This window comes from Ptychodera flava, unplaced genomic scaffold, assembly GCF_041260155.1.
Source record: "Ptychodera flava strain L36383 unplaced genomic scaffold, AS_Pfla_20210202 Scaffold_35__1_contigs__length_1935909_pilon, whole genome shotgun sequence".
NCBI classification, from domain to species: Eukaryota; Metazoa; Hemichordata; class Enteropneusta; family Ptychoderidae; genus Ptychodera; species Ptychodera flava.
The window spans coordinates 1,100,550-1,125,008 of record NW_027248357.1 but is presented as its reverse complement, the minus strand read 5'-3'; the positions used below and the strand labels follow the sequence as shown (position 1 = coordinate 1,125,008).

Sequence of the window (24,459 nt, the reverse complement as noted above, 5' to 3'; positions counted from 1 at the left end):
TGACAATGACGATCTGGAGGAATTTGAAGGCTTTTCAGACGTAGACACAGTGAGTGACATAGACGTTGGCGAGATCAATGCAGTGCTACGGCAAATACTCCAGTTAGTAGGACTTCAAACTGTAACCGGAAGCGCCCGATATCTTGCGTGAGATCCATCGTCGTCCCATGGTATAAAATTTCGATCTTCCGAATTTTTTGGTCGCTGAATCTGGCCCTTATCATCGTTTAGGCGTCGGAGCTCATCCAGTAGATTATTTTTTCTGTTGATTCCGTTTTCAAAACGTAGAAACAGTGAGTGACATTGACGTAGGTGAGATCGATGCAGCGCTACGGCAAGTACATGCTGCAAACTATAACCGGAAGCGCCCAATATTAGTGTGAGATCTCATAGGGTCGCCTCATGGTAGGAAATTTCGATCTTCTGAATTTTCTGGTCGCTGAATCTGGTTCTTATCATAGTTTAGGCATCGGAGCTCAGCCGATGATTATTTTTTCTTTTAATTCCGCCGCCTTTACGTCAACAAGTTGTCGATGAAATCAACCACTACGCGACTCTGTGTCGATAGTCCGGCGCCGACATAAACCAGTACTAGTATGAGACGAAGGTTGATGAAATGCGGACGTTCATAGCAAAATATTTTGATCGAAATTCACACCATGCCAGATGTAAACGACTACTGGTCAACAGACGACAGATTACAAGTACCGGGGATCGCAAAAGTAATGCCAAAGAACCGATATCAGAAGTATTTTCATGTCAATGATAATGAACTCGATGTGTGCCCGCCTGTGACCTCAACCGTGCACGCGTGCATGATCGTACGTTCAAAGTTCGACCTCATCTTGACCTCAGGCGTTCAATTTTCTTTTCCCGCAAATTACGGTCATTTCGCCAGCTGTCGATTGATTAGGCTATGATAAAATTCAAAGGCCATATGATGCAGTACATACAAGCCAAGCCAGTCAAGTAGTATTTCAAAGTGTAGATGCTTACTTGTCCCCTTAGCGGATACTGTCTGAGCATCGATCCCCAGAATTTATTGGAAAGAAAGGCGGACGTACACGGTACAGGCGCCAAAAAGAGAACTATCGTACCCTCATTTTTTTGAATTAAAGACACTTTAAATAAATAAATACTTTTATTTTGTTGTAAATTTGATAATTTTGTGTTCAATATTACTTTTACTTTATAATACGTTTAAAAATGATGCAAACATTTCCTCAATGTGCCATGAAATTTGCACAAGTTGGTTGATGATATATAATAATATGTACGGCAAATTCTCGGCTCTATGATGCTACAACAATTACAAAATTAGAAAAACATTGATTTTCAAAATAACATTATGTAAACATAGGGCCAAAGTCCCTGAAGCTACTATAGACATGGATACAAAATTAAGTATTTCCTGACTGTATGAAATTATCTCACTTAGGTCATCCTAGGGACTTGTAAACCAAATATTAAAGCTGTCTAACCAGCGGTTTTGAAAGAACAAGCAACTCAACAGTTGACAGAGCTCTGCTGTGTTATGTAGAGAATAACCTTTTGTGACACATGTATTGATGAAGAAGGTGGATATCTTTGATTATTGTAAGTGAGTTATGTTGAATAAGTTGAGACTGTACATACTCAGAGAAAGCACACTGAAGAGACAAATGTTTGAAACTTAAGAAGTTCAAGGTCATCAAAAGCATTATAAGGAATCATGTAACTTTCATTGCACTGTTTACACAGATTGCATAATTGCTATAAATAGCACATGAGGAATCTTACAGCCCAGCTTTACCATAAAAACCCTATCACTTTGACCACTCTTTTAATTGACCACTCTATTTTTTTCTTCAAAAAGTAATTTTATTTTATCCTTACCAAGTCAATCATAAATGGAAATTAGAACTTTCTCTATCTCTATCTTTATTGACTATTTTGAGCAATTTCTTTTAGATAACATACAGGGCACAATAAATGACGGTTCAGAATATGTCAAAGTTGGGATTCAGGAAAGTTGCCTTTACATGTTTTAATCCTCCAAGATGGTAAGCATTTCACTATGAACTGTCAAAAAAAGTTGAACTTTCTGATAATTCTACACTAAAATTATTTAGGCTTTGATGATTTCCTAATTAATTCAATTATTTAAAATCATATTAATTATTTTTTTCTGGCTGAATTGATAGGGTTTATACAGTACAAGAATTACATACAATGTAAGTCAAATTTTGACCAAAAATGACAAAAAAATTCCTTAAAAATACACATTTGCATATTTCATCACAATTTGAACAAATCTAAGTTGGGTTACCCCTAGGGACCTGTATACCAAATAACAAAGCTGTCTGACCAGCGGTTATGAAGAAGAAGATTTTTTACCAAAAACACCTTTTTTGGCATTAATTTGCCTATTTTCAACAATATCAAAAAATTAAAAAAACCAGTTTCTCAAAATCATATTTTTCATCTACACAACAAATATCAAATCAGTAAGTACTGCGGTTCTCAAGATATTTGAGTGGACGGACGCCTCACAAACGGACATACATACATACATACATACATACATACATACATACAGACTGACGACGGACGCCGGACGGATATCCATCCCAATAGCTTCTATAGACTATAGTCTATAGAAGCTAAAAACGAAGAAACACACTCAAATTATGTGTTTTGTTTATTTTTATTTCATCTGGGACTTCTTACCTGAAAAGGAAAGTGTAAAACTGCGCAATAAATCAGCTGCCAGCTTCATTTGATGAGGAAAAGTGTCAAGAAAATTTCTTGAATTCCCCATAAGCAATATATCATTTGAAAGGAAATTTTATAAGCTTTAAAATAATTTCAGGTTTCTGTAGTCAGTTTTGAGCCACTTTTTTACAAATTTGGAATAAACAATACATTGTTAATGATTACAGAATATTTTAATTTTTGAGTGGGGAGTTCTGGTCTCCACTGTACATTGTTATGCAAATGAGCTGGGCTGCAAAGGGTTAATTACAAGTCCTCGGAGAGAATAGAGTCCTGTTCATTAGTTAGGTCTGTGATTAAAAATACTGCAATACAGATTGGGCTTAATGGCTGAGAATGAACGAGTTCTATGGTGGTGAAAGCATAAAACCAATGTAGGCCGTCATCCTAATTACAAAAGGTCATTAAATGAGTCAACTAGGAATTAATCAAGAGGATGTTGCCAAACATTTTTGCATCCTTTCATAATAAACACTGTCAGATTATCACTGGTACCATGTTTCATAAAGTTTGATGCAGTGCTTCTGGACATTCACCCTAAAAACAAAAATTCATCATGTAAATGCAAATTAGCAATTAATTTAAACAATACTGCTAAGTGTCATTGAGATCAACATCTGTGCCAAGTTTCATCAAATTTGATGTAGTATTTGTGGGCATATCACTCTAACTAGGAAAGTTCATTATACATGTGCAATTACAAATTATTACCATGACACTGATAAATGTCTTTATTCACTGGACCTTTAAGCAATGTGACCTTAACATCTGTACAGAGTTTCGTGAAATTTGATACAGTATTTCTTGACATATCAGCCTCATTACGAACATTCAATGATTGACATGATACTACAAGTCGTGAAACAAACTGATGTGCATATGTATGATGTAGGTCAATGTCCTAAGCCTTGTACCAAGTTTAAATGATATTGGTGGAAATATGTCTGAGTTATGGCTCTGTACATGAAAAAAAAGTCATCGTTGATGACACAGTCCCCACTTGTTAATGGGTACTTTGATTACAAGTCCTCAGAGAGGATAGAGTCCTCTTCATTAATTAGGTCTGTGATAAAAATACTTTGATACAGATGGCGCTCAATGGCCAAGAATGAGTTCCATGATGATGAAAACATAAAACCAATGTAGGCCACCATCCTAAAGGTCATTAAATGAGTCAACTAGGAATTAATCGACAGGATGTTGCAAAACATTTTTGCATACTATCCTAACACTAACAGATTATCACCGGTACCATATTTCATAAAGTTTGATGCAGTATTTACAACACTATGAGATCAACATCTGTATCAAGTTTCATCAAATTTGACGTTGTATTTATGGATATATCACTCTAATTAGGAAAGTTCATTACATATGCAATTACAAATTAATTAAAATAAATGTCTTTTTTACGGTTAAAGCAATGTGAGCCTAACATCTGTACAAAGTTTCATGAAATTTGATGCAGTATTTCTTGACATATCAGCCTAATTATGAAACTTCAATAATTGACATGATATTGCTACATGACGTGAAACAAATTGACAAGCATATGTATGAAATAGGTCAATGTCCTTGTACCAACTTTGAATGATACTGGTGGAAATATGTCTGAGTTATGGCTCTGTACATGAGAAAATCATAACAAAATCGCTGCCACGCAGCGATATTTGATCTTACTGTTTAAAAAATCAACACGTATATGTATGACATAAGTCAATGTCCATGTACCAACTTTGAATAAAATCAGTTGAGACTTGCCAGAGTTATGGCTCTCAACATGAAAAAAACATAACAAAATTGCCACCATGTGGCCATATTGGACAATATTGTGAAACAAATAGACGTACATATGTATAACATACGTAAATGTCCTTGTACCAACTTTGAATAAATTCACTCGATACACATCTGAGTTATGGTTCCGGACATGAAAAAAAATGGCCACACGGCGGCCATATTGGATCGTATCACAAAACAAATCAATGTGCATATGTATGACATAGGTCAATGTCCTTGTACTAAGTTTGAATAAAATCGGTGAATAAAACGGTTGAGACGTGCCCGAGTTTTGGTTAAGGACATGAAAAAATTGTAACAAAATGGCTGCCATGCAGCCATATTGGATCATATCATGAAACAAATTCACGTACATATTTATGACATAGGTTAATGTCCTTGTACCAACTTTGAATAAAATCGGTTGAGATATGCCTGAGTTATGGCTCTGTACACGAAAAAATCATAACAAAATGGCGGCACGGCAGCCATAATGATCGCATCACAAAACAAATTGACATTTAAATGTGTGACATTAGTCAATCTCCTTGTATCAACTTTGAATAAATTCGCTTGATACATGTCTGAGTTATGGTTCCGGACATGAATAAATAGTGACAATGTCACTGTTTGCTCCCATATACAGCCAACAATTGTATGAAACATGGACATATATACAGACAGACTGACATACACAGACTGGCACAGAGTGATGACATTGGCCCTCGACAAGTGTGCCTTGGCCCATGGAGAGTGATAAAGATATAACAAACAGCTGAATGTAAGGATAAAATAGTTAAATACAGGCCTACAGGCACTCAGGGTGAATATGTTACAGCAATTTGATTAGTTTCTTTACCTTTTCTACTTCTGTGGTAATTTTTAAGACAATCAATCTGCAAGGCAGTTTATGTATTGACAAGTATGTTATCTTTTACAAGCACACAGCAAACTGTTCTTGATTTTTCATTTTATGGGAGCTAAAAACTTTATCAAAACACAAAATTTTAGATATTTCTCTGAAAATTTAAAACAAATAACCTAGCAGTTGATAGAGCTTTGTTTATGTTATGAAGAGAATACTTTTTGTGACGCATGTGTTGATGAAGGAGGAACCTTTGCAAGTCCACTTAAGGTCGGCCTGACCAAAATGGCAAAAATAATGGCAAAAATACCTATGGTAATTAAAGATTTTATCATAATTTGAGCATATTTAATTAACATCATCCGTAAGAACATGTCTACTTAACATCAAAGCTGTCAGACAAGTGGTTTTTGAGAAACAAATTTTTGACCAAAAATGGCAAAATTTGCCCCAAAATTAAATATTTCAGACTTCAACCTAATTTCAATATATCATATTAACATAAACCCTAGGAACCTGTTTACTAAATATCAAAGCAATCAGACCAGTCAATTTTGAGAAACAAATTTTTTGACCAAAAATTGGAAAAATTGCCCCAAAATTATAAATATGATAATATCAATACAATTTGTACAAACTGTAGAATAGTTATGTAATATGCAATGAGTTCGTGATATGAATAGATCTTCTAGGTCACTGCTTGACCTACACATGCACCTTGACCAGTATGGCTGACATGTAACTTGGAATGGTCTGAAGTAAACATCTTATAAAATCACAATCAATCTTTGTCATCCATCAATCTACATGGTGTCAGCAGGGTTCGCGGTAGAGGTCGCCACAGTCGCAAAATGCGACTAAAACTTGTTTGTGGCGAACAAAAACCCATCGGCAATCGCCACGATCTCAAAAGCGTGGCGACAGCTGATTTCTATAGTCGAAATTGATAAAACTAAACAGTCCAAATCTTAATGCAGTGATCGAAATAATCGGTGGCAATGGTGGCATTTGCCACCAAAACTGTCAATCTGCCACCAAATTTTTTTTCTGGTGGTATTTTTCTGCCACTAAATTTTGGGTCATCATGTCATCGATCCTACAGCTTGAATGAAGGAACACTAGTCTGAAGGAACAAGCGTTTTCTGACGGCGGAAAAACTCATTAGCCAAAAAAACCCCAAACTAATTGCGACATTTTGGCATGAATGAAAACACAGCGTGAATCCAAACTTGTGATTGGCTAATCTCCATATCGATGACAGCAGTTTTTGTACACTGGACATGTTGTAGCTGTGATATCGCAGCGGTACTTGTGGCGTGTATCGAACGCGATCGGGTCATTGAGGTCATCGCCACAGTCCCGCGATGACCTCAATGACCCGAGCGCGTTCGATACACGCCACAAGTACCGCTGCGATATCACAGCTAGACATGTTGTTGCCCTCTGTGATAGCCGCATATGCAGTCGTACGGCACAAGATAAAAGCATGTTGTGACATTTTGAAAACAAAGCCAAACTGCAGCCTGCATGAATTAAATAACAATAAATACTTGCAATTCATTAGCCAGTACAGGGCTCAAAAATTCCTATCGCCCGACACCCGTGGCTAGTGAATTTTGCGTTCGGGCAAGTAAAATCAATATGCTTCCTGTCCGACGGGCAAGTGCACCAGCGGTTGAATTAAGTAAGCTCTGGACAATTCAAGCTTGAAAACGTATTTCATTAGGTCTGTACACGCCTACAATCATTGTAAGTCCTTCAACTCTCAAAAGTTTTTTTCTGCAAACCCTTGAAAATCCGTCCGACATTGCAAAATAATCGTTCTTGCTGTTGTAAAACACAAAAAGTCGTAAAAATACAGTTTTGCGACATGTTCTCTCCGACGACACGGAGTGAACTCACTGTTTTGTATGTGTGCCGTAAAGTGGTATAATTTTGACAGTGGTTGCCATTCTCTTTGTGCAAGTGCAGCATGAGTCGTATGACAGTCGATCGGCTTCACGCGATAGTGTAATTGCACCCTGTGCTTGGTAAATGGATGTAAACTTATTCGAAGCCATGGATCTCGGCAATGCTTACTGTTCAACGTAAATCAACACCCAGATGAAAAAGTACAAGTTGGCATCGTAGTCGAAACGGGTTCAGTCGACCAAGGAAGCTACATATTGCAGCTACGTAGTGCGTGAGATGCAGACAGTTTCAAATTACGTGACCTTGGTTGTTAGGGATCGGCTCTCACTTACAGAAAACAAATCTGCACTGAAGAGCAACGAAAACGAAACTTGAAATTGAATCTGCTCTCTTGAGGAATACATTTATCAAAATAAAACTTTGAAAGACGGCTGTGCTCAGTGAGTAAACATGTAAACAGGTAAAAGGGTTGCAGATGTACATGTGCGTATGCATTGGCAGATAAACACTAGCAGAGCAGTTGTTTGTGATCTCAGCTTGATAATAAAGAGCAGCAGCCAGCTATGCACATTGTAAATCACACAATCTTATTACTCTTATGCAAAGATTTTAATTTGGATTAGGTTGTGGAAAAATTCCAAATTCAAAGATGTTTTCTAGATGGCCAAATCTACAGAAAAAAACTAAAAGTAGTCTCACATTTCTTCTGCGACATTTCAGATTTGGTAATACCGTAGTCCTTCATTTTAACAAGAATGTAGTTCATGTTTGAATCTGTTTTTTCCCTCTTTGAATTCACTTCATATGGCCAACCTCTTGCTCTCTGTTACAAATTACTAGTACAGTTATTAGAAATTTAGGGCAAGTAATTTTTCCTGTCGGGCAAGTAAAAATGAAATTCACGTGTCCCACGGTTGGTAAGTTTGAATTTTTTTTTCGAGGCCTGCAGTATGGGTTGATTTTTTGTGACGTGTACTCACCATATTTTCAAGAATTTATAAATTAGAATGAGTACGTGGCAATGACAAAATGTTGTATTATATATATATACCAATCACAAACTGCCACCAGATTTTTCATAATTGCCACCTGATTTTATATCCGGTGGCAAACTTTTGCCACAAGAAATAAAAAAGTATTTCTATCCCTGTAATGCTTTGCCACTGATATGCTAAAGACAACATAAAAACTCTTTATTTAAAAAGCACTTACTTGAAATTGTAAAGGAAGACAAAATACAGAAAACATTTACAATTGCATTCTCGCGATCTCGATCTCCATGAACTGGCATTCCGATCACGTTGATAGACAACCATTGCCAAAAGCAGCAAAACTCAGCGATGATTCCGAGCTTTATTGACACAGTATTTCATATCGGAGTATCAAATCAAACTGATTACACAATCCCTGGATCAGCGACATTTTAGTGAAATTTCCACATTAATCATAACTTGAAAAAAGTAAACGTGACGTCACGGTGAAACAAAGACGTCGGGTATGCTGTCGAGATGTCGATCAAAAGCATAGTGAACTGTAAACTAACTGGCATGGCATGTGCATTGACTGCACATAAAAGCAAGTCGACATTGCAATATCAAACGGTCTACATCTTGTGAAAACAACGACATAGCATGAAAGTTGTATAGTCACCGGTAAAAACGCTTCACTGATGAAAGGATAAGAGCGTCAAACAAATGAAATTGCATATTTTAGAGAAGGAAAACCAACGTCGCATCGTGGCCTTGAGTGAAAATAACAATGGCGGATGTGCGGAGTGGGACTATTCTATTTAGGTAACGGGGGTACGGAGGGACACAGATTCATAAAGGTACTGGCAAAACGTGCCATTTTCCAACGATGCTGTCGCGGGAACTTCAATGTCTCATTGTTGTAACACCTTTTTTAATAGTTTTTCCGATCGCGAAAGTAATTTTACTAACTGTAATGATCTATTATACGCTCATCACCTTTCTGTATCGGGGTTTAACTAGGGTAGGCATGTAAAGTAAAGTGAAGTAAGCCTTTATTGAAATCCTATCCCAATTGGGGATCTTGATCATAAAGTGCAATACAGGTTTTGCAAAATCAACAACAAAAGATTATATATAGATGAGGATGTAACATGTTCATCAATATTTTACTCTTTTTCATTTTTATTTGGTCTGAGTTCAAACAATTTTCCCAAATCACATAATGATAATTTGACTGTTCTTGAAAAGTGTTTATAAGGTCTTGTGTGTCTCTGAATGTGTTTTTACAAATGTTTAGTTTACTTAAAGATCATGTCTACTGTCTGTGTAGCCTTTGCAGTGAAAAAAAAAATGTATAGTCTCATGTATCTCATATGTATATATATATATATATATATATATATATATATATATATATGTATATATATATGTATATGCATTTATGAATGTATCACATCAAAAACTTGAAGACTGAAGCATGTTTCTACCAGCATTTAGTATGTGTGGCTAATGAAAGTTGCGTGTGGCTAATAAAATTAGGACCAAATAAGCCACACTGAGTAAGTGTGGCTACTAACTTGAAAATCCTACCGCTAACCCTGTGTCAGGAGTGGGATGCAAGTATAACAGTGTTTCAGAAGACTGTATTTGGTGAATTTGTGGATTCATCAAAGAAGAAACCGGACAGGTTAGTTGAACAACAACAACAAAGAACTTTTACAGTGTGTGGCCGCCAAATTCAAATCTGCCGAGTCTGATGCAAATAAAAGCCATCGATTATTTTAGCACAATGGCAGATGCTTTCCGGAAACCAAACCCACTATATTTTGAAGGTGATGTCGCCGAAAATTGGAGAGTTTTGAGCAGGAATTTGATATTTTCATACAAGCAGATCATAGTGATAAACCTCTCAAAACCCAAGCTTACATTTTGCTCAATTTGGCTGGTACTGAAGTAATTGAAAGGGAGCGGTCATTCATCTGTGCACCTGCGGTGTTAAATGAAGGCGGTGCAGTTGTGACTCCTGCAGAATCGCGTGAGGATCCAGTCTGTCTTAAGCGCAAGTTCAAAGAAATTTGTGACCCCCAAACGAATACTACTATGGAACGTCACAAATTCAACACAAGAAATCAAAAACATGGCGAATCCATCCAAGCATATGTCAGCGACCTTCGCAAAAAAGCCAAAACTTGTCAGTTTGGTCCATTACTAGATGACTTAATTCGTGATCGACTCGTTTGTGGGATAACTAATGAAGTTGTTAGAAAACTTTTACTTCGTGAACATGAACTTACTCTGGCAAAAGCGATACAAGTTTGTCAAGTACATGAAATTAGTGAACAACATTTGCACACTTTACAAGCTACGCCAAGTGTAGATGCCTTGCATGAGAAATCTCGCCAACAATTAGAACAATCGAGGTACATCCCCAAACAGTCAACAGATTTTCGACAAAGGCAAATATCTAACTGCAAGAACTGTAGTGGTACTCATCCACCTAGGAAGTGTCCAGCGTATGGAAAAGAGTGCCATGCTTGTCAAAATGGAACCAACTTCCAGAAATGTTGCCAATCTAAAGGTAAGAGTTGGGGCAAGTCTGTTTACCAACTCGAACCTGCATCTGACGATGATGATTTGTACCAATTTGTGGTGGAAGATTTAGAGGTTGAATCAATTGGAGCAAACAATTGTGCCGATAAAAATGAAATCCACAGCACTATATCAATTAATGGTAATTATGTTGATCTGAAAATCGACACTGGTGCAAAGTGTAATGTAATGCCCATGGATGTATACAAGCAGGTGAAAACAACTGAGAAGTTAGACACTTCAAAGAAAGTCAGGCTCATTGCTTATGGCGGAAATGTAATTAATACAGATGGAACAGTTTCCCTGATGTGTAAGAGTGGTAACCAATCACATGAATTGGAATTTCATGTTGTTGAAAAGCCTGTGAAACCACTTCTTGGCCTTAGAGATAGTTTAAGCCTGCAGCTAATTACACTTAGCAGAGAAGTGCATCACATTGAAACATCTGAGTCAACAGTGAACTTGGCAAAGAAAGTTTTCACAGAATATGCTGATCTGTTTGAAGACAAACTAGGAAAGCTACCTGTTGTCTACAAAATGAAAGTTGATCCAGATGTTCCACCTGTAGTGAAACCTCCACGTAAAATACCAAAAGCAATGGGAGACAGAGTGAGAGCCGAGCTAAACAGAATGACTGAACAAGGAGTAATAACTCCAGTGACAGAACCAACAGAGTGGGTATCTTCAATGGTGGCAGCCAACAAAAAGAATGGCAAAGATATCAGAATCTGTATAGATCCACGTGACTTAAATAAAGCCATAATGAGACCACATCATCCTATGAGAACTGTTGAAGAAGTTGCTGCTAGTATGCCAAATGCTACGGTTTTCTCAGTTTTGGATGCAAAATGTTCATTCTGGCAGATACCACTTGATGAGGAGTCATCAATGCGTACAACATTTAACACCCCATATGGAAGATACAGATATCTACGAATGCCATTTGGAATCAGCTCTGCGTCAGAGGTATTTCAGCGTACAATGGAACAGTTGTTTGTTAATCAGCCATGTCAAATAATTGTTGATGACATAGTAGTAGGTGGAAATGGTGATGCAGAACATGATGAATATCTCCGCAAAGTGCTGGAACGTGCAAGAGAAGTCTCGCTGAAATTAAACCCTGACAAATGTAAATTTAGACTGCAAAGGAAGTTGGCTATGCAGGACACCTGTTTACCGAACATGGCCTTAAACCAGATCCTGAGAAGATAAAGGCAATAATTGAGATGCCCAAGCCAGAAGGTCCAGTATCATTACAACGCTTCTTGGGAATGATAAACTACCTGTCAAAATTCATCGATAATCTAAGTGAAATGACAGCACCACTACGTGAATTACTTCACAAGGATACTGTTTGGTGTTGGCTGGAAAAGCATCAGAAAGCATACGATGATCTGAAGAAACGTATAACAAGCCCTCCAGTCCTGAAATACTACGATGTGCACAAGCCCATCACATTGACCTGTGATGCATCTCAATTTGGACTTGGAGCAGCGTGTCTTCAAAACAGTGAACCCATTGCGTATGCTTCGCGTACGATGACAAGTGCAGAGAGGAATTATGCTCAAATTGAAAAAGAGCTACTGGCTATAGTATTTGCCTGCAACAAGTTCTATGACTACGTATATGGGAAGCCCGTAGTTGTAGAAACAGATCACAAACCTCTGATAACAATAATGAACAAGCCTCTGAATATGGCACCAGCGCGTCTACAGCGAATGATGTTGCAGTTACAGAAGTTCAATATCACATTGACCTACAAGAAAGGTAAAGAACTGTACCTGGCTGATGCACTATCACGGGCTCCGAGCAAAACAACTGCACAAATAAGTGATGAAAACTGCGATTTTGATGTCATGACAGTCTTATCCATCTCTGATGACAGAATGGAAGAGTTGAAACTAGAAACCAGTGCAGATGTAACACTACTGAAAGTAATGGACAAAATTCGGAATGGCTGGCCGGGGCACATCAGTCAAGTACCAGTTGAAGTAAAACCGTACTTCACAATACGTGATGAACTCTCTGTTAACAATGGAATTGTCATGAAGGGACCCAAAATGGTTATACCAGCATCACTGCAAACAAAGTATATAACCATACTACACAGAGGCCATCCAGGAAAGGAAGCTACTAAACGTCGTGCTCGAGACATAATTTACTGGCCGGGCATGAGTAACGACATCGAATGTGCTGTACTTCAATGCAGTATTTGCAACAGTATGAAATCGCATCAACAGAAAGAACCACTGAAATCACATCCAGTACCAGATTTGCCATGGTCAACTGTTGCAACAGACCTCTTTGAATGGAATGGATTGAAATACCTGGTACTCGTCGACTCCTATTCTGGTTGGTTTGAAATTGACACCCTACGAGATACAACATCTAAAACTGTGGTAAGAAAACTTAAGAGACATTTCACAGTACATGGAATACCATATACACTAATGTCAGATAATGGAGGACAATTTATAAGCCATGAATTCAGAAAATTCTCTAGAGATTGGAACTTTACCCACATTTCCAGTAGTCCTGGATATCCGCAGTCGAACGGATTGGCAGAAAGAGCGGTTCAAAGTGCCAAAGATCTCCTTGAGAAAACCAAGCGAGAAGGATCTGACTTGTACCTGAATCTGTTGAACATACGGAATGTACCAAGTGATACTACTCTTGGATCACCAGCGCAACGCCTTATGTCAAGACGAACACGCACAACTATACCTCTCAGCAAAACACTCCTAAAGCCATCTTCCAAAAGTACCAGAAGTGTGAAAATGCAGCTACGAAAGAAGCGAGAACAAAAGCGAGTGCATTATAACAAGTCAGCAAAACCATTACCACAGTTAAAGCCACAACAGATTGTAAGGGTGCAAACACAGAAGGGCTACAGCCAACAAGGTATCATCCAGGATGTTGCCAAGCAACCGAGATCCTACATAGTAAAGGTAGACAACAAAGAATACAGAAGGAACCGGAGACATATACTGCCAGTTGCAGAGTCCCCAGTAAAGCAGGAAGAAACAGTCATTGATCTACCATGCCCAGCTGACAGTTCTGTTCCTATGGGAAACCCTATATCAAGTGATAAACCAAGTCATGATCCCCAACAAGACAATGCCACAGTTCACCATGGACATGATTTAACTAAAACAGTGACTCCAAAGAAAATTCCAGTCATAACTCGCTCGCTATGGCAGAGTTGTGAAACCAAATCCACAATATGCAGATTATGTAGCACATTGAAAATTTGATACTACATGTATTTCGACAGGCTTGAAACCACATGACAGAGGCAGAATAATCCTCGGTTTCTAAGCCCAAGGGAAGGGTAGTCCACCCCTGACCTTGCAAAATTATTGTTAAGTTTTTGTGAAACTTCGATTTGATATTATGAGCAGAATTTAAAAAAAAAACCAAAAAAACCAAAAAAACTTGTGATTTCAGAACAGTGAACATTGTTTAATTTTCAGAATACTGCAAGCTCTTAGCAGTACCAGACATTACCCAAAGTATTAGCAGTACAGGACATTATCTAAAGAAGAAGGATGTAGAATAGTTATGTAATATGCAAATGAGTTCGTGATATGAATAGATCTTCTAGGTCACTGCTTGACCTACACATGCACCTTGACCAGTATGGCTGACATGTAACTTGGAATGGTCTGAAGTAAACATCTTATAAAATCACAATCAATCTTTGTCATCCATCAATCTACACAAACTTGACTGAGGTCATCCCAAGGAACACGAATACCAACTTTCAAAGTGATCAGATGAGCGATTTCAGAAAACAAGATTTTTTGACTAAAAACTGAAAAAATACCCTAAAAATACAAACATGCAAATTTCACCCCAATTTGTGCACACATAATTTAGAATACCTAAAGGAATCTGCATACTAAGTTTCAACCCAATCTGACCAATGCTTACTGAGTTTTAGCCATTTGCAGGATTTTTCCTTTTTCCCCCTCATTTGCATATTTTTGGCACTGACATGTTCATTTGAACAAATTCACATCTCCATCCCTAGGTGCACCTGTACACCATATACTAAGATGGCAGCCATTGCGGTTTAGGAGTTTTTGATCTGGACGGACTAACAGACATACATACATACATACATACATACACACAGACGCCATTTTGCCACCTTATAAGAATACCTCCCATTTGCATATATACATATGCATATATGGGAGCTAATAAAATCAGTTGATACATGTCTGACTTATGGTTCGGGACATGAAAAAATCATAACGAAATGGCTGCCACACTATCTTATCTTAAAACAAATCAACATGCGTATGAATGACACAGGTCAATGTGCTTGTACCTACTTTGAATAAAATCAGTTGCGTCGTGCCTATGTTATGGCTCAGGACATGAAAAAATTGTAACAAAATAGCTGTCATGTCGCCATATTGGATCTTATCGTGAAACAAATTGACGTACATATATAACAAGTCATCGTTGATGACACAGTCCCCGCTTGTCCATTTTGTTATATCTTTGGTGTCTAGGTAGCTGTGGTCTAGGTAGCTGTGGAATGACATTGATGCAACGGGTGCATTAGGCCTGTGACTTGCATAATAAAGTAATCTGAGGAACGTTCAATAAATGACTCATCTCTGCCGGTAATGACCACTCAAGGAACTTTTGATTACATCACCCATAACGATGCCCTTACTGCCTCCAGTGTCATGATGGCACATACTATACACATGGTTTGGTGGAATTTTCGAAATGGTATGGGATCGGGTATGTTGTAATCAGCCATTTCGGATCATATAATGAAACAAATTAATGTACACAAAAATGCAGCCATAGTATTTTATCTTCGTATCACGTTTGAACAAAATCAGTCCATCGAGGGATAGTGACCTATGTTTATGTTTCAAAGACATAAAAAAATCACACCAAAATTTAAATCAAATGGCTGTCTATTGACCATATGGATCATAGTACAAAATTAGTAGACATGCATATGTATGCCATAGTACTTTATCTTTGTACCAAGTCTCAACAACATTGGTTAAAGAATATTTGCATATGATTAAGCCTCAAAGACATGAAAAATCCACAAATGACAATCTGACAGCAATATTGGAAAAAAATGACAATCTGGCAGCCATATTGGAACATGTCACAAAGTAAATTGACATGTATATGTATGCCATAGTGCTTGATCTTTGTGCCAAGTTTGGACAAAATGGGTGTAATGACCTTTGAATTACGATTCAAAGACATGCAAAATTCCAACAAAATGGCAGTTCTGCAGCCATATTTGATCCTATCGCGAGCTTAATTGATACATGCATATGTATGCCATAGTGCTTTGCCTTTGTGCCAAGTTTGAACCAAATCGGTTCAAAAAATGTTTGAGTTATATGGTTCGAAGACATGAAAAAATCGCAAAAAAAATGGCCGCCTGTCAGCCATATTGGATCATATCACGAAATAAATTGGTGTTCATATGAAGGGCAAATTGTTTTGCTTTTGTGCCAAGTTTGAACAGAATCGGTTCAAGGATGTCTGAGTTATGGTTCAAAGACATGAAAAATCGCAACAAAATGGCCGCCTCACGCCCATATTGGATCGTATCGCAATATAATTCAACGTGCATATGTAGGACATAGTGTTATGCCTTTGTGTCAAGTTTGAACAGAATCGGTTCAAGGATCTTTGAGTTATTGTTCAAAGACACGAAAAATCGCAAACAAAATGGCCGCCTCGTGGCCATATTGGATTGTATCACAAAATAATTTGACATGGATATGTAAGCCATAGTGTTATACCTTTGTGGCAAGTTTGATAAGAATCTGTTCAAGGATGTCTGAGTTATGGTCCAAAGACATGAAAAATCGCAACAAAATGGCCGCCACGCACCCATATTGAAACACATTGCAAAATAATTTGACATGGATATTTAAGCCATAGTGTTATGCTTTTGTGCCAAGTTTGAGCAGAATGTGCTCAAGGATGTCTGAGTTATGGTCCAAAGACATGAAAAATCGCAACAAAATGGCCGCCACGCGCCCATATTGAAACATATCGCGATAAAATTTTACATGGATATGAAAGCCATAATGTTATGCCTTTAAGCCAAGTTTGAGCAGAATGTGCTCAAGGATGTCTGAGTTATGGTCCAAAGACATGAAAAATCGCAATAAAATTGCCGCCTCGCGCCCATATTGGATCGTATCACAAAATAAATCGACGTGCATCTGTACGTCATAGTGCTGTGCCTTTGTGCCAAGTTTGAACAAAATCAGTTTAGCAGTGTCTGAGAAACTGCTGATGACGGACGGACGGACGGACGGACGGACGGACGGACACACGGACGGGACCCAATCTATAAGTCCCCGCCGGACTTCGTCCGCGGGGACTAATGATATAAGTCAATGGCCTTGTACCATCTTTGAATAAATTGGTTGATACATGTCTGAGTTATGGTTCCGTAAATGAAAAATCATAACAAAATGGCTGCCATATATATGACACTTAGCAGCTCATGAACTCAAACAATATCATTGGTTAGGTCAACTTTGGAATATGCCTGCATTGTTTGGCAAGGTGGTCTTACAGAAAAGAACAGGTCAGCTATTGAAAGGGTCCAAAAGAGGGCTAGATACAAATTATTTATCCATGTCTGTCTTTAATACAGGGAATCACTTTCATTGTTGAAGCTCGACACCCTTGAAATTAGACGTCACAAAATGTGTAAAAAAATTGCCAGTGATATCTTAAAACCAGATCATAAGCTTAATTATCATATTCCCTCTACATCATGTCATGGGTATTCAATGACGAATAAAAACAAGATTAATTTTAAAACCTATACAAACATAAAAAATTAAGTCCAGTGGTTTACAGCATGAGATTGCTCCATAGTTCATGAATTTATGAAGTTATGGCTCCTTACATGAAAAATTGTATCAAAATCGTAACAAAATGGCCGCATGCGGCCATATTGAACTGTATCGAGAAACAAATTGACGTGCATATGTATTACAAAGGTTGATGTCCTTGTACCAACTTACAATAAAATTGGTTGAGATGTGCTTGAGTTATGGCTCTGTACATGAAAAAATCGTAACAATATTGGATCACATCACAAATTAAACTAACGTATATATGTATGACATAAGGAGCAGTCCTTGTGCAAGTTTTAATTAAATCGCTCCAGGCATCTCTGAGATATCTGCGTGAACGGACGGACGCATGCACGCACGGACACAACCAAACCTATAAGTCCCCCCCCCCCCCCGGTATCCATGGGGACTAATTAGTGCAATTAGAAACAACAATAAAATACAACATCCCTTGTATCTACATGGTATCTCAGTGCAAAGGTCGTTTCAGTGAAAGTCAATGCATGTATAATAGTGCCTAAAGAGGCAAGACTCAATCCCTGGTTTTTGCATTGTAGTTTGTGCAGTGAGTTTGCCTCCCATTGCCTCCAAAGTGAGCTTGGTTTCAACATTTGATTTGCTGTACTGCTACCAACACACATTGATAGTAACTGTTTGGCACTTGAGCTGGTCCCATAATTAGTTTTGCTGTGAACAAAGATACCTTCTTGCTGCACTATACACACAATTGTGCAACACCTGTGGCAAAGCTTGTTGTTCAAACCTCAGACAAAGCTTCATGCCCTTCAAAAACCAATTTGCGTACCAAGATTATATGAAGATTTGTGATCAACCAAGGTTTGCCTATTTGTTGAAGCTTTGATGAACCCAACCTTAGGGAAAGCTTTACTGCCCAGCTTAATTAACTCCAGACCATTGTCGAAGCTTCAATATACCAATCTCTTTCGAAGCTTCCTCTTTCTGACCTTTGTCGAAGCTTCAACATACCAACCTATTTCGAAGCTTCCTCTTTCTGACCTCTGGTAAATCTTCAACTTACTGTCCTTTACTGCAGCTTCGATATCCTGACTGCTGACCTTTGACGATGGTTGTCAAATGCAACCTTCCTCAAAGCTTGTTCTGCCAATATTATCTGAATGTTTATTCCTTTGGGGGTACAGTAGTGGTAACTTTTGATGATTTTTACAGTAATTTTGTACTAACTTGTTACAGTTGCACTTTCTCATTCTATAGATCATACAGCATGATGAAATGCCCAGTGCTTTGCTTTTCAACATAACCTACAGGTAGAGTGTATATAGCTTACAATATCGTTGTCAACTAGAGTGAAATTAAATAGTCAAAAGTAGCAAAGCACAATACCATTATACATGTTCTGTTCAGAAATGTAAAACCAGTCATTTTGGCAATTCATGCTCTATGTGGTAGAACTAGAAAATATATTGTAAGGCAGAACAAAATTACTGTAAAAATAATCAAAATTTAAGGTTACAACATCTGCTGTAATTTATCTCAGGTAAGTATTATGAAATGTGACTGATTTGTTTTAAATAACTTTTCCCAAAGATTTATTTTATTTCTCTTTTCTTTCCTTCTGAAATACTCAATAAGTCTTTTTCACATTAGTCTTTCATGTGTTAAAGCCATTACTTGGGTATAAAAGGCAGCTTAACTTCAGTGGGTTCATTGTTTCGAATGACTGACACATGGAAGCAACGCAAGCAACTGCTCCAGAAAACTGACAAAAATCTTATCCACGGAGATAAATATAGCGCTGTGCCACCATAGTACCTTTTGTGAATACTTTAGACATAAGGTTGTGAGCAAAATACTGTCTGTTTTACAGTTTCAAGCGGCTTATTCATGAAAAATCTCTTTCTGTACACGGTCAGTGGCGTCGACAACATAGCCGTTGACCATTTCAAACTGCTGTCAATCACGAAGTGACGCGCAGAACGTGCTAACGATCAAACATTTGCTGTGTACACCGGATCACTTACGAAATACACAATGAAAAAATCCCCAAATAAATAGCATTCAATCAATAAAACCCCGAAATCGGCCGAAGACATACTGCCGCAGTTTAGCTAAGAAGTTTTTCATTCGATATTTCATAAGACTTTGCTTGTGACAATGCGCATACTTTAGGTAGGCCTATGTGTGTACGGCAAAAGCCAGTGTAGTATTTACGGTAGTTCTCTTTTTGGAAGATGTGGTGGCCCTCAAAAGGTCCGTTTGGTTTGTGTCAAAGACACGACTTACTGCCAACGGTGACCCATATACGAGCGATTCGGGGGATTTGGGTACAGGGACCGTATAAGCTGCAAAACACAATCGGGCATAATTTCCCTCTTTGTGACAACAGCCCCTTCGGCCCACATCAGACGTGCCTTGCGATCAATGTACCTGGCATCTATCCAGGTACCTCTCGTGCACAGAAGAGTCCAGTATTTTCTGTACAAATTTCTTCTGATGCCAGCGTTCAGGTCACAAGCCTGCTGTCCAGTTCCCAACCACTTCTGCCGTACTGTTGTTACACAGGGCTGACAAAAGCAGTGCCGACATTCTTCTGCATTCTGATCTCTCTGTATATGGATATCGGTGGACAGTCGGTGGTTTTCCTGCGGCATAGAATCTACCTCCGCTTCTCTGCGACGTCAATGCGTTTCTTCCAGATCGATCTCCCATCCAAAATGGGTTATAATGCCACGTATGACAGCCTCTTGCTTGTTATTCAGAGAGAGAGAATTGCCTACTCATGTCTGTTCGCGAACTGTAATGATGTGAAAATTACTGTCACGAGATCATTTGATGCGTCACTAAATCTTTCGTCTTATGTTCAGTTGACAATTGTATAACTTGTTCCGCTTACATATTATTGTCCCAAAAATATGAATATTGAAAAAAAAAACGTGGCCTCGCTTTCTGGGTTACTTGTTGGGTACCGTAATTAATTTCATGTACATATTCTATGCCATGGAAGAATTTGTTTCCTGCTTACGATACGAAGGAGCAGTAACGAAGAATTTCGACATATTGTTGTTGCTTTTACGGTTTGTGGGACAATACTACAGTGTTAGCATTAGTCTTGGAAAGGTTTCGGACTATCGATCGCGTAAGCGTTCCAATCATTGCAAAAGATCCATGTCACTGAAACCACGGTAGTCAAGGTGAAAATAAATCTGTTCTCCGTGGAGTCCTGTCGCCAATCATCCTATGCTCTGTTTTGACAATTACCTAACGACAGCAAAAAATCGGGAAATAATAGTGCCACATGAAAACCAATTACGTATCAAAGAGACGTTTTACTCTCGTAAAAACCTTGTCCCCAGACTTGGTTCAAGTCTGTGATTTTTGAATGTTAGAGTGGGGTGAACTTGATGAGTGGGGGTACGCGATGAGTCGGATGTACGTGATACAGGGGAGTTTCATCGGTGCTATACGGCCGGAGGCTGTATAACGCCGGTAACACTCAGCCCTGTAACGCAGAGCTAGCCTGAGCCCGGAAGTACGCGTTCATTGAACTCAACAATATCGACCATGTGGATCTGTGAAACACGAAGCAGTACCTCATTTTTATTCCGTATATTACTAGTAATCCTTTTTACCTAAGTAACGTGGCTTTTTCAATGAATATTGAATGACAGCACATCCCGCTGAACGATTTCCACCTCCCTTTGTGATATATCGCATTCAATAGCATATTCACGCACCGCGGTGAGATCGATCTTGACAGGACGAGTGACCGGAACCAAATGTGCTGAATTCCCTTCCACACAGTAGTTATGGCCGGCTACCGGGCCCATGGCCGTGATCGCCGGCAAACTAAGCGTTTGGGACATCACGAGAGCAAATTTTTTTCCAGTCTGTGAGCGGTTGAGTGAGTCAGGTAGGCATAGATCGGAAATGAGTTGATTTCGACCGAAAGTAGTGCTTCATGCGCGGTCAAAGTTGGGACCGCGGTGGCCGGCGCGGCTGCTGCTTTGTCTGTGGCATGCAGTCAGTAGGACTGGAACACTCAGCATCGTACGCAGAGCGATGTACTCGGCTTTTCTTGGTTCGCTCGGTATCGTACATGAATACTGACTGAGCGTAAGGAATATGACAGCAAAAACTAACTACCGTTTTTGTAACATCGTCTGTTATTTTAGCTTATAGTATTTGTATTCAAACAAAACTGTCTGGTTTAGGATTTCCGTAGAAGTGGGTTCTTATCTAAGCCGATAATGGATTAAACACGAAGTCAACATGGGTTTGCCTTCATTATTCATTGCCACTCCCGGACCCAGGGATCGCAAGCGATGGCTTTAACTGTGTTTGCCAATATGTGTTTTACATTTTACTTTGTTCAGGAATCATAAGGACCAGTTTGATGATTTTTTCATTTTTTTTTTTGTTCTGAATGTCAGTTGTAAGTTCTTGTTTAACTCATCGAAGCATATTGAAACAATTATTCAGCTCGTCAGCACAGGGTCAATTAAATACATGAATTTGTATGCTACACAGTTATTGTTTGCATTCTAACTCTTATCCAGACCAGTGTTCACTTAATTTGTCAACACTATCACAGTCTTACAATGTATAGGTTGAGCTTACAAATTTGACACTGTATAACTCAGCATGGTTTAGGGAGTAGAAAAAGAAACTGCAGTTGACATTAAGGACAAAAATAGTGAAGAATTATGGAAAGTTACAGAGCAATACTGGCCTGTAACATCAAATTGCCTTTTTGTCTTACCAGTTGATCATTGTCTAAAGTTTCAAGTGTTTGTGGCACTTGTATATCATCATGTACACAACATATTTTAGTGAACACATATTTTAATAAATTCTTTTAAATCAACTTGAACAATAAAAGGTAGCATATGAAATGACACAACACTCTAGACTGTTTTGATTATTCATTATCTATATTTCAATTGCGATGTTAATCATACTTTCCTTGTCTGTAGTATAGGTACAGAATTACATGTCATTTGATATATATTGGCATATTAAGTGTCAGCAAGTCTGCTGTTTAGCTGAAATCACTAAATTTTCTGAGAATGAGATTTTCTCAGTCTGTATATATTCCTCGCTCAAAGTTAAGATGGGGGCATTTTCTGTAGGACTGTTTTGGGCATATTTAATTTCTAGGATTCGAAAGAATTATATTTGATAGGGGTTGTATAAAATTTACAACTCTTTCTGGTAAGGAAAGGCGCATCTGGGTTAAGGCCAAAGAATCGACCTTCAACAAAGGTGGTGCACAATTGCGTGTGAGTTGTGTATGATTGTGAACTCAATGGTGAGTAGAGTTAGAATACAATAAAGACAGCAAGATAGAGACTGAATAACTTTGTTGGTGGATCTGAAGTGTGAAATTAGATATCTTTGCTTGAAACATGGTCTACACAGTGCTCAAACATAGTGTACAGTGGAAATGTTGAACTTGCTTCAATGATAACTGGGTGTAGTGGTGGTCAATGCGGCCCACTGTCTCAAACATTTAATTTCCAGTCCTGTACTTCCAGTGTACAGTTTTTAGTTTTGATGTGGAAGGACATACATACATACAGACCGACGGATATTTTTTCTTGCCTAAATTAGTTTATAGTTATACATCCATATCCTAAGGCTCCACCATTGCCATAGAATACATGATATGGCAATATTGGGAGCTAAAAATGGCGTCGCGTTCTTCCCATACCATTGACAGTATGACACTTCAATTTCCTGCCTTTAAGTATGACTCCCTATTGTTACACATGTATGTGACAGATAGGGGCTAGAACATCAATATCCCGCACACATGTACTGTACTTTACATTTAATTTAAGGCTACCATATTGTTGTCCGTTGGTAGCTGCTACACAAGAAGTTAGAACAATAGTGTCGACATACTAGAATGCCATGAGATCTCATGATAATCTGTCGATGTTAACTCTGTATATGTAAATTCCGTATTACAAGACATAACTCCCGCTAACGTCTACATTAAATAAAACAACAAAACTTACCAATAACAAGCAGGGGAAGACATACAAGTACACACAGAATCAAGCTTGTATACGTGGCAGCCATTCGAAGCCGAAAAGAAATCATTAGAGGGCGCTAAACCCAGACAGCGACTCCCGCAGGTTCTTACGGAAAAGGCACTATCGCGTATGCATGTCGACAAGCATAGGGCTATCATATGTTCTGTATCACAGTGTACTCAAAATATAACTTCAGGCCAAAAGCTTGTTTTCACGGCATTTGAATGTGGAAGCATAGTACGTACTGAGAACGAGTTGCAGACAACATGTACAGCCCCTTGGGTCCTGGTACTGCCCGTCGTAGCTTAGGGAATGTTCAGAATTTACTTCGGGGGGGGGGGTGGAGGATTTTCTATTTTCCTGGTGATTTTTTTCCATGCCCTCCCCCTGGTAAATTACGAAGAAAATCCATGCCCCCCCCCATATTTCCTTGTTTTTTTCATGCCCCCCCCTTAATCTATACATGCATGCTTACATTCTAAGACATATACAGAGCGACAAGTTTATCACACTTTACAGGAATAATACAGAGGTCATTTAATGAATAATATAACAAAACATTTCAGAGCTATGATTAATTGGCCATAAAAAGCTCATTGCCTTATATATATCATATAGAAAGAAATTTTTACCGTTCTTTTATTGTGATTTACCGACAATAGCAAAATTTACATAACTCATGCGTTCACAAAACCATG

General features: G+C 38.4%; 1 protein-coding gene across 2 annotated transcripts in view; it reads right to left on the bottom strand.

Annotated features, from left to right (window-relative positions):
- Positions 1–24,055, bottom strand: part of LOC139127724 (translocon-associated protein subunit delta-like) — a 72,449-nt gene extending 48,394 nt beyond the window's left edge. The window contains exon 1 of one of the 2 annotated variants that reach the window (XM_070693618.1): positions 23,744–24,055. In XM_070693618.1, coding sequence (XP_070549719.1) covers positions 23,744–23,828 — 85 coding nt within the window. In that variant the 5' untranslated portion in view covers positions 23,829–24,055. The remainder of the gene's footprint in view (positions 1–23,743) is intronic. The other variant, XM_070693617.1, reaches the window with a different exon arrangement.
- Positions 24,056–24,459: the final 404 nt, after the last annotated feature.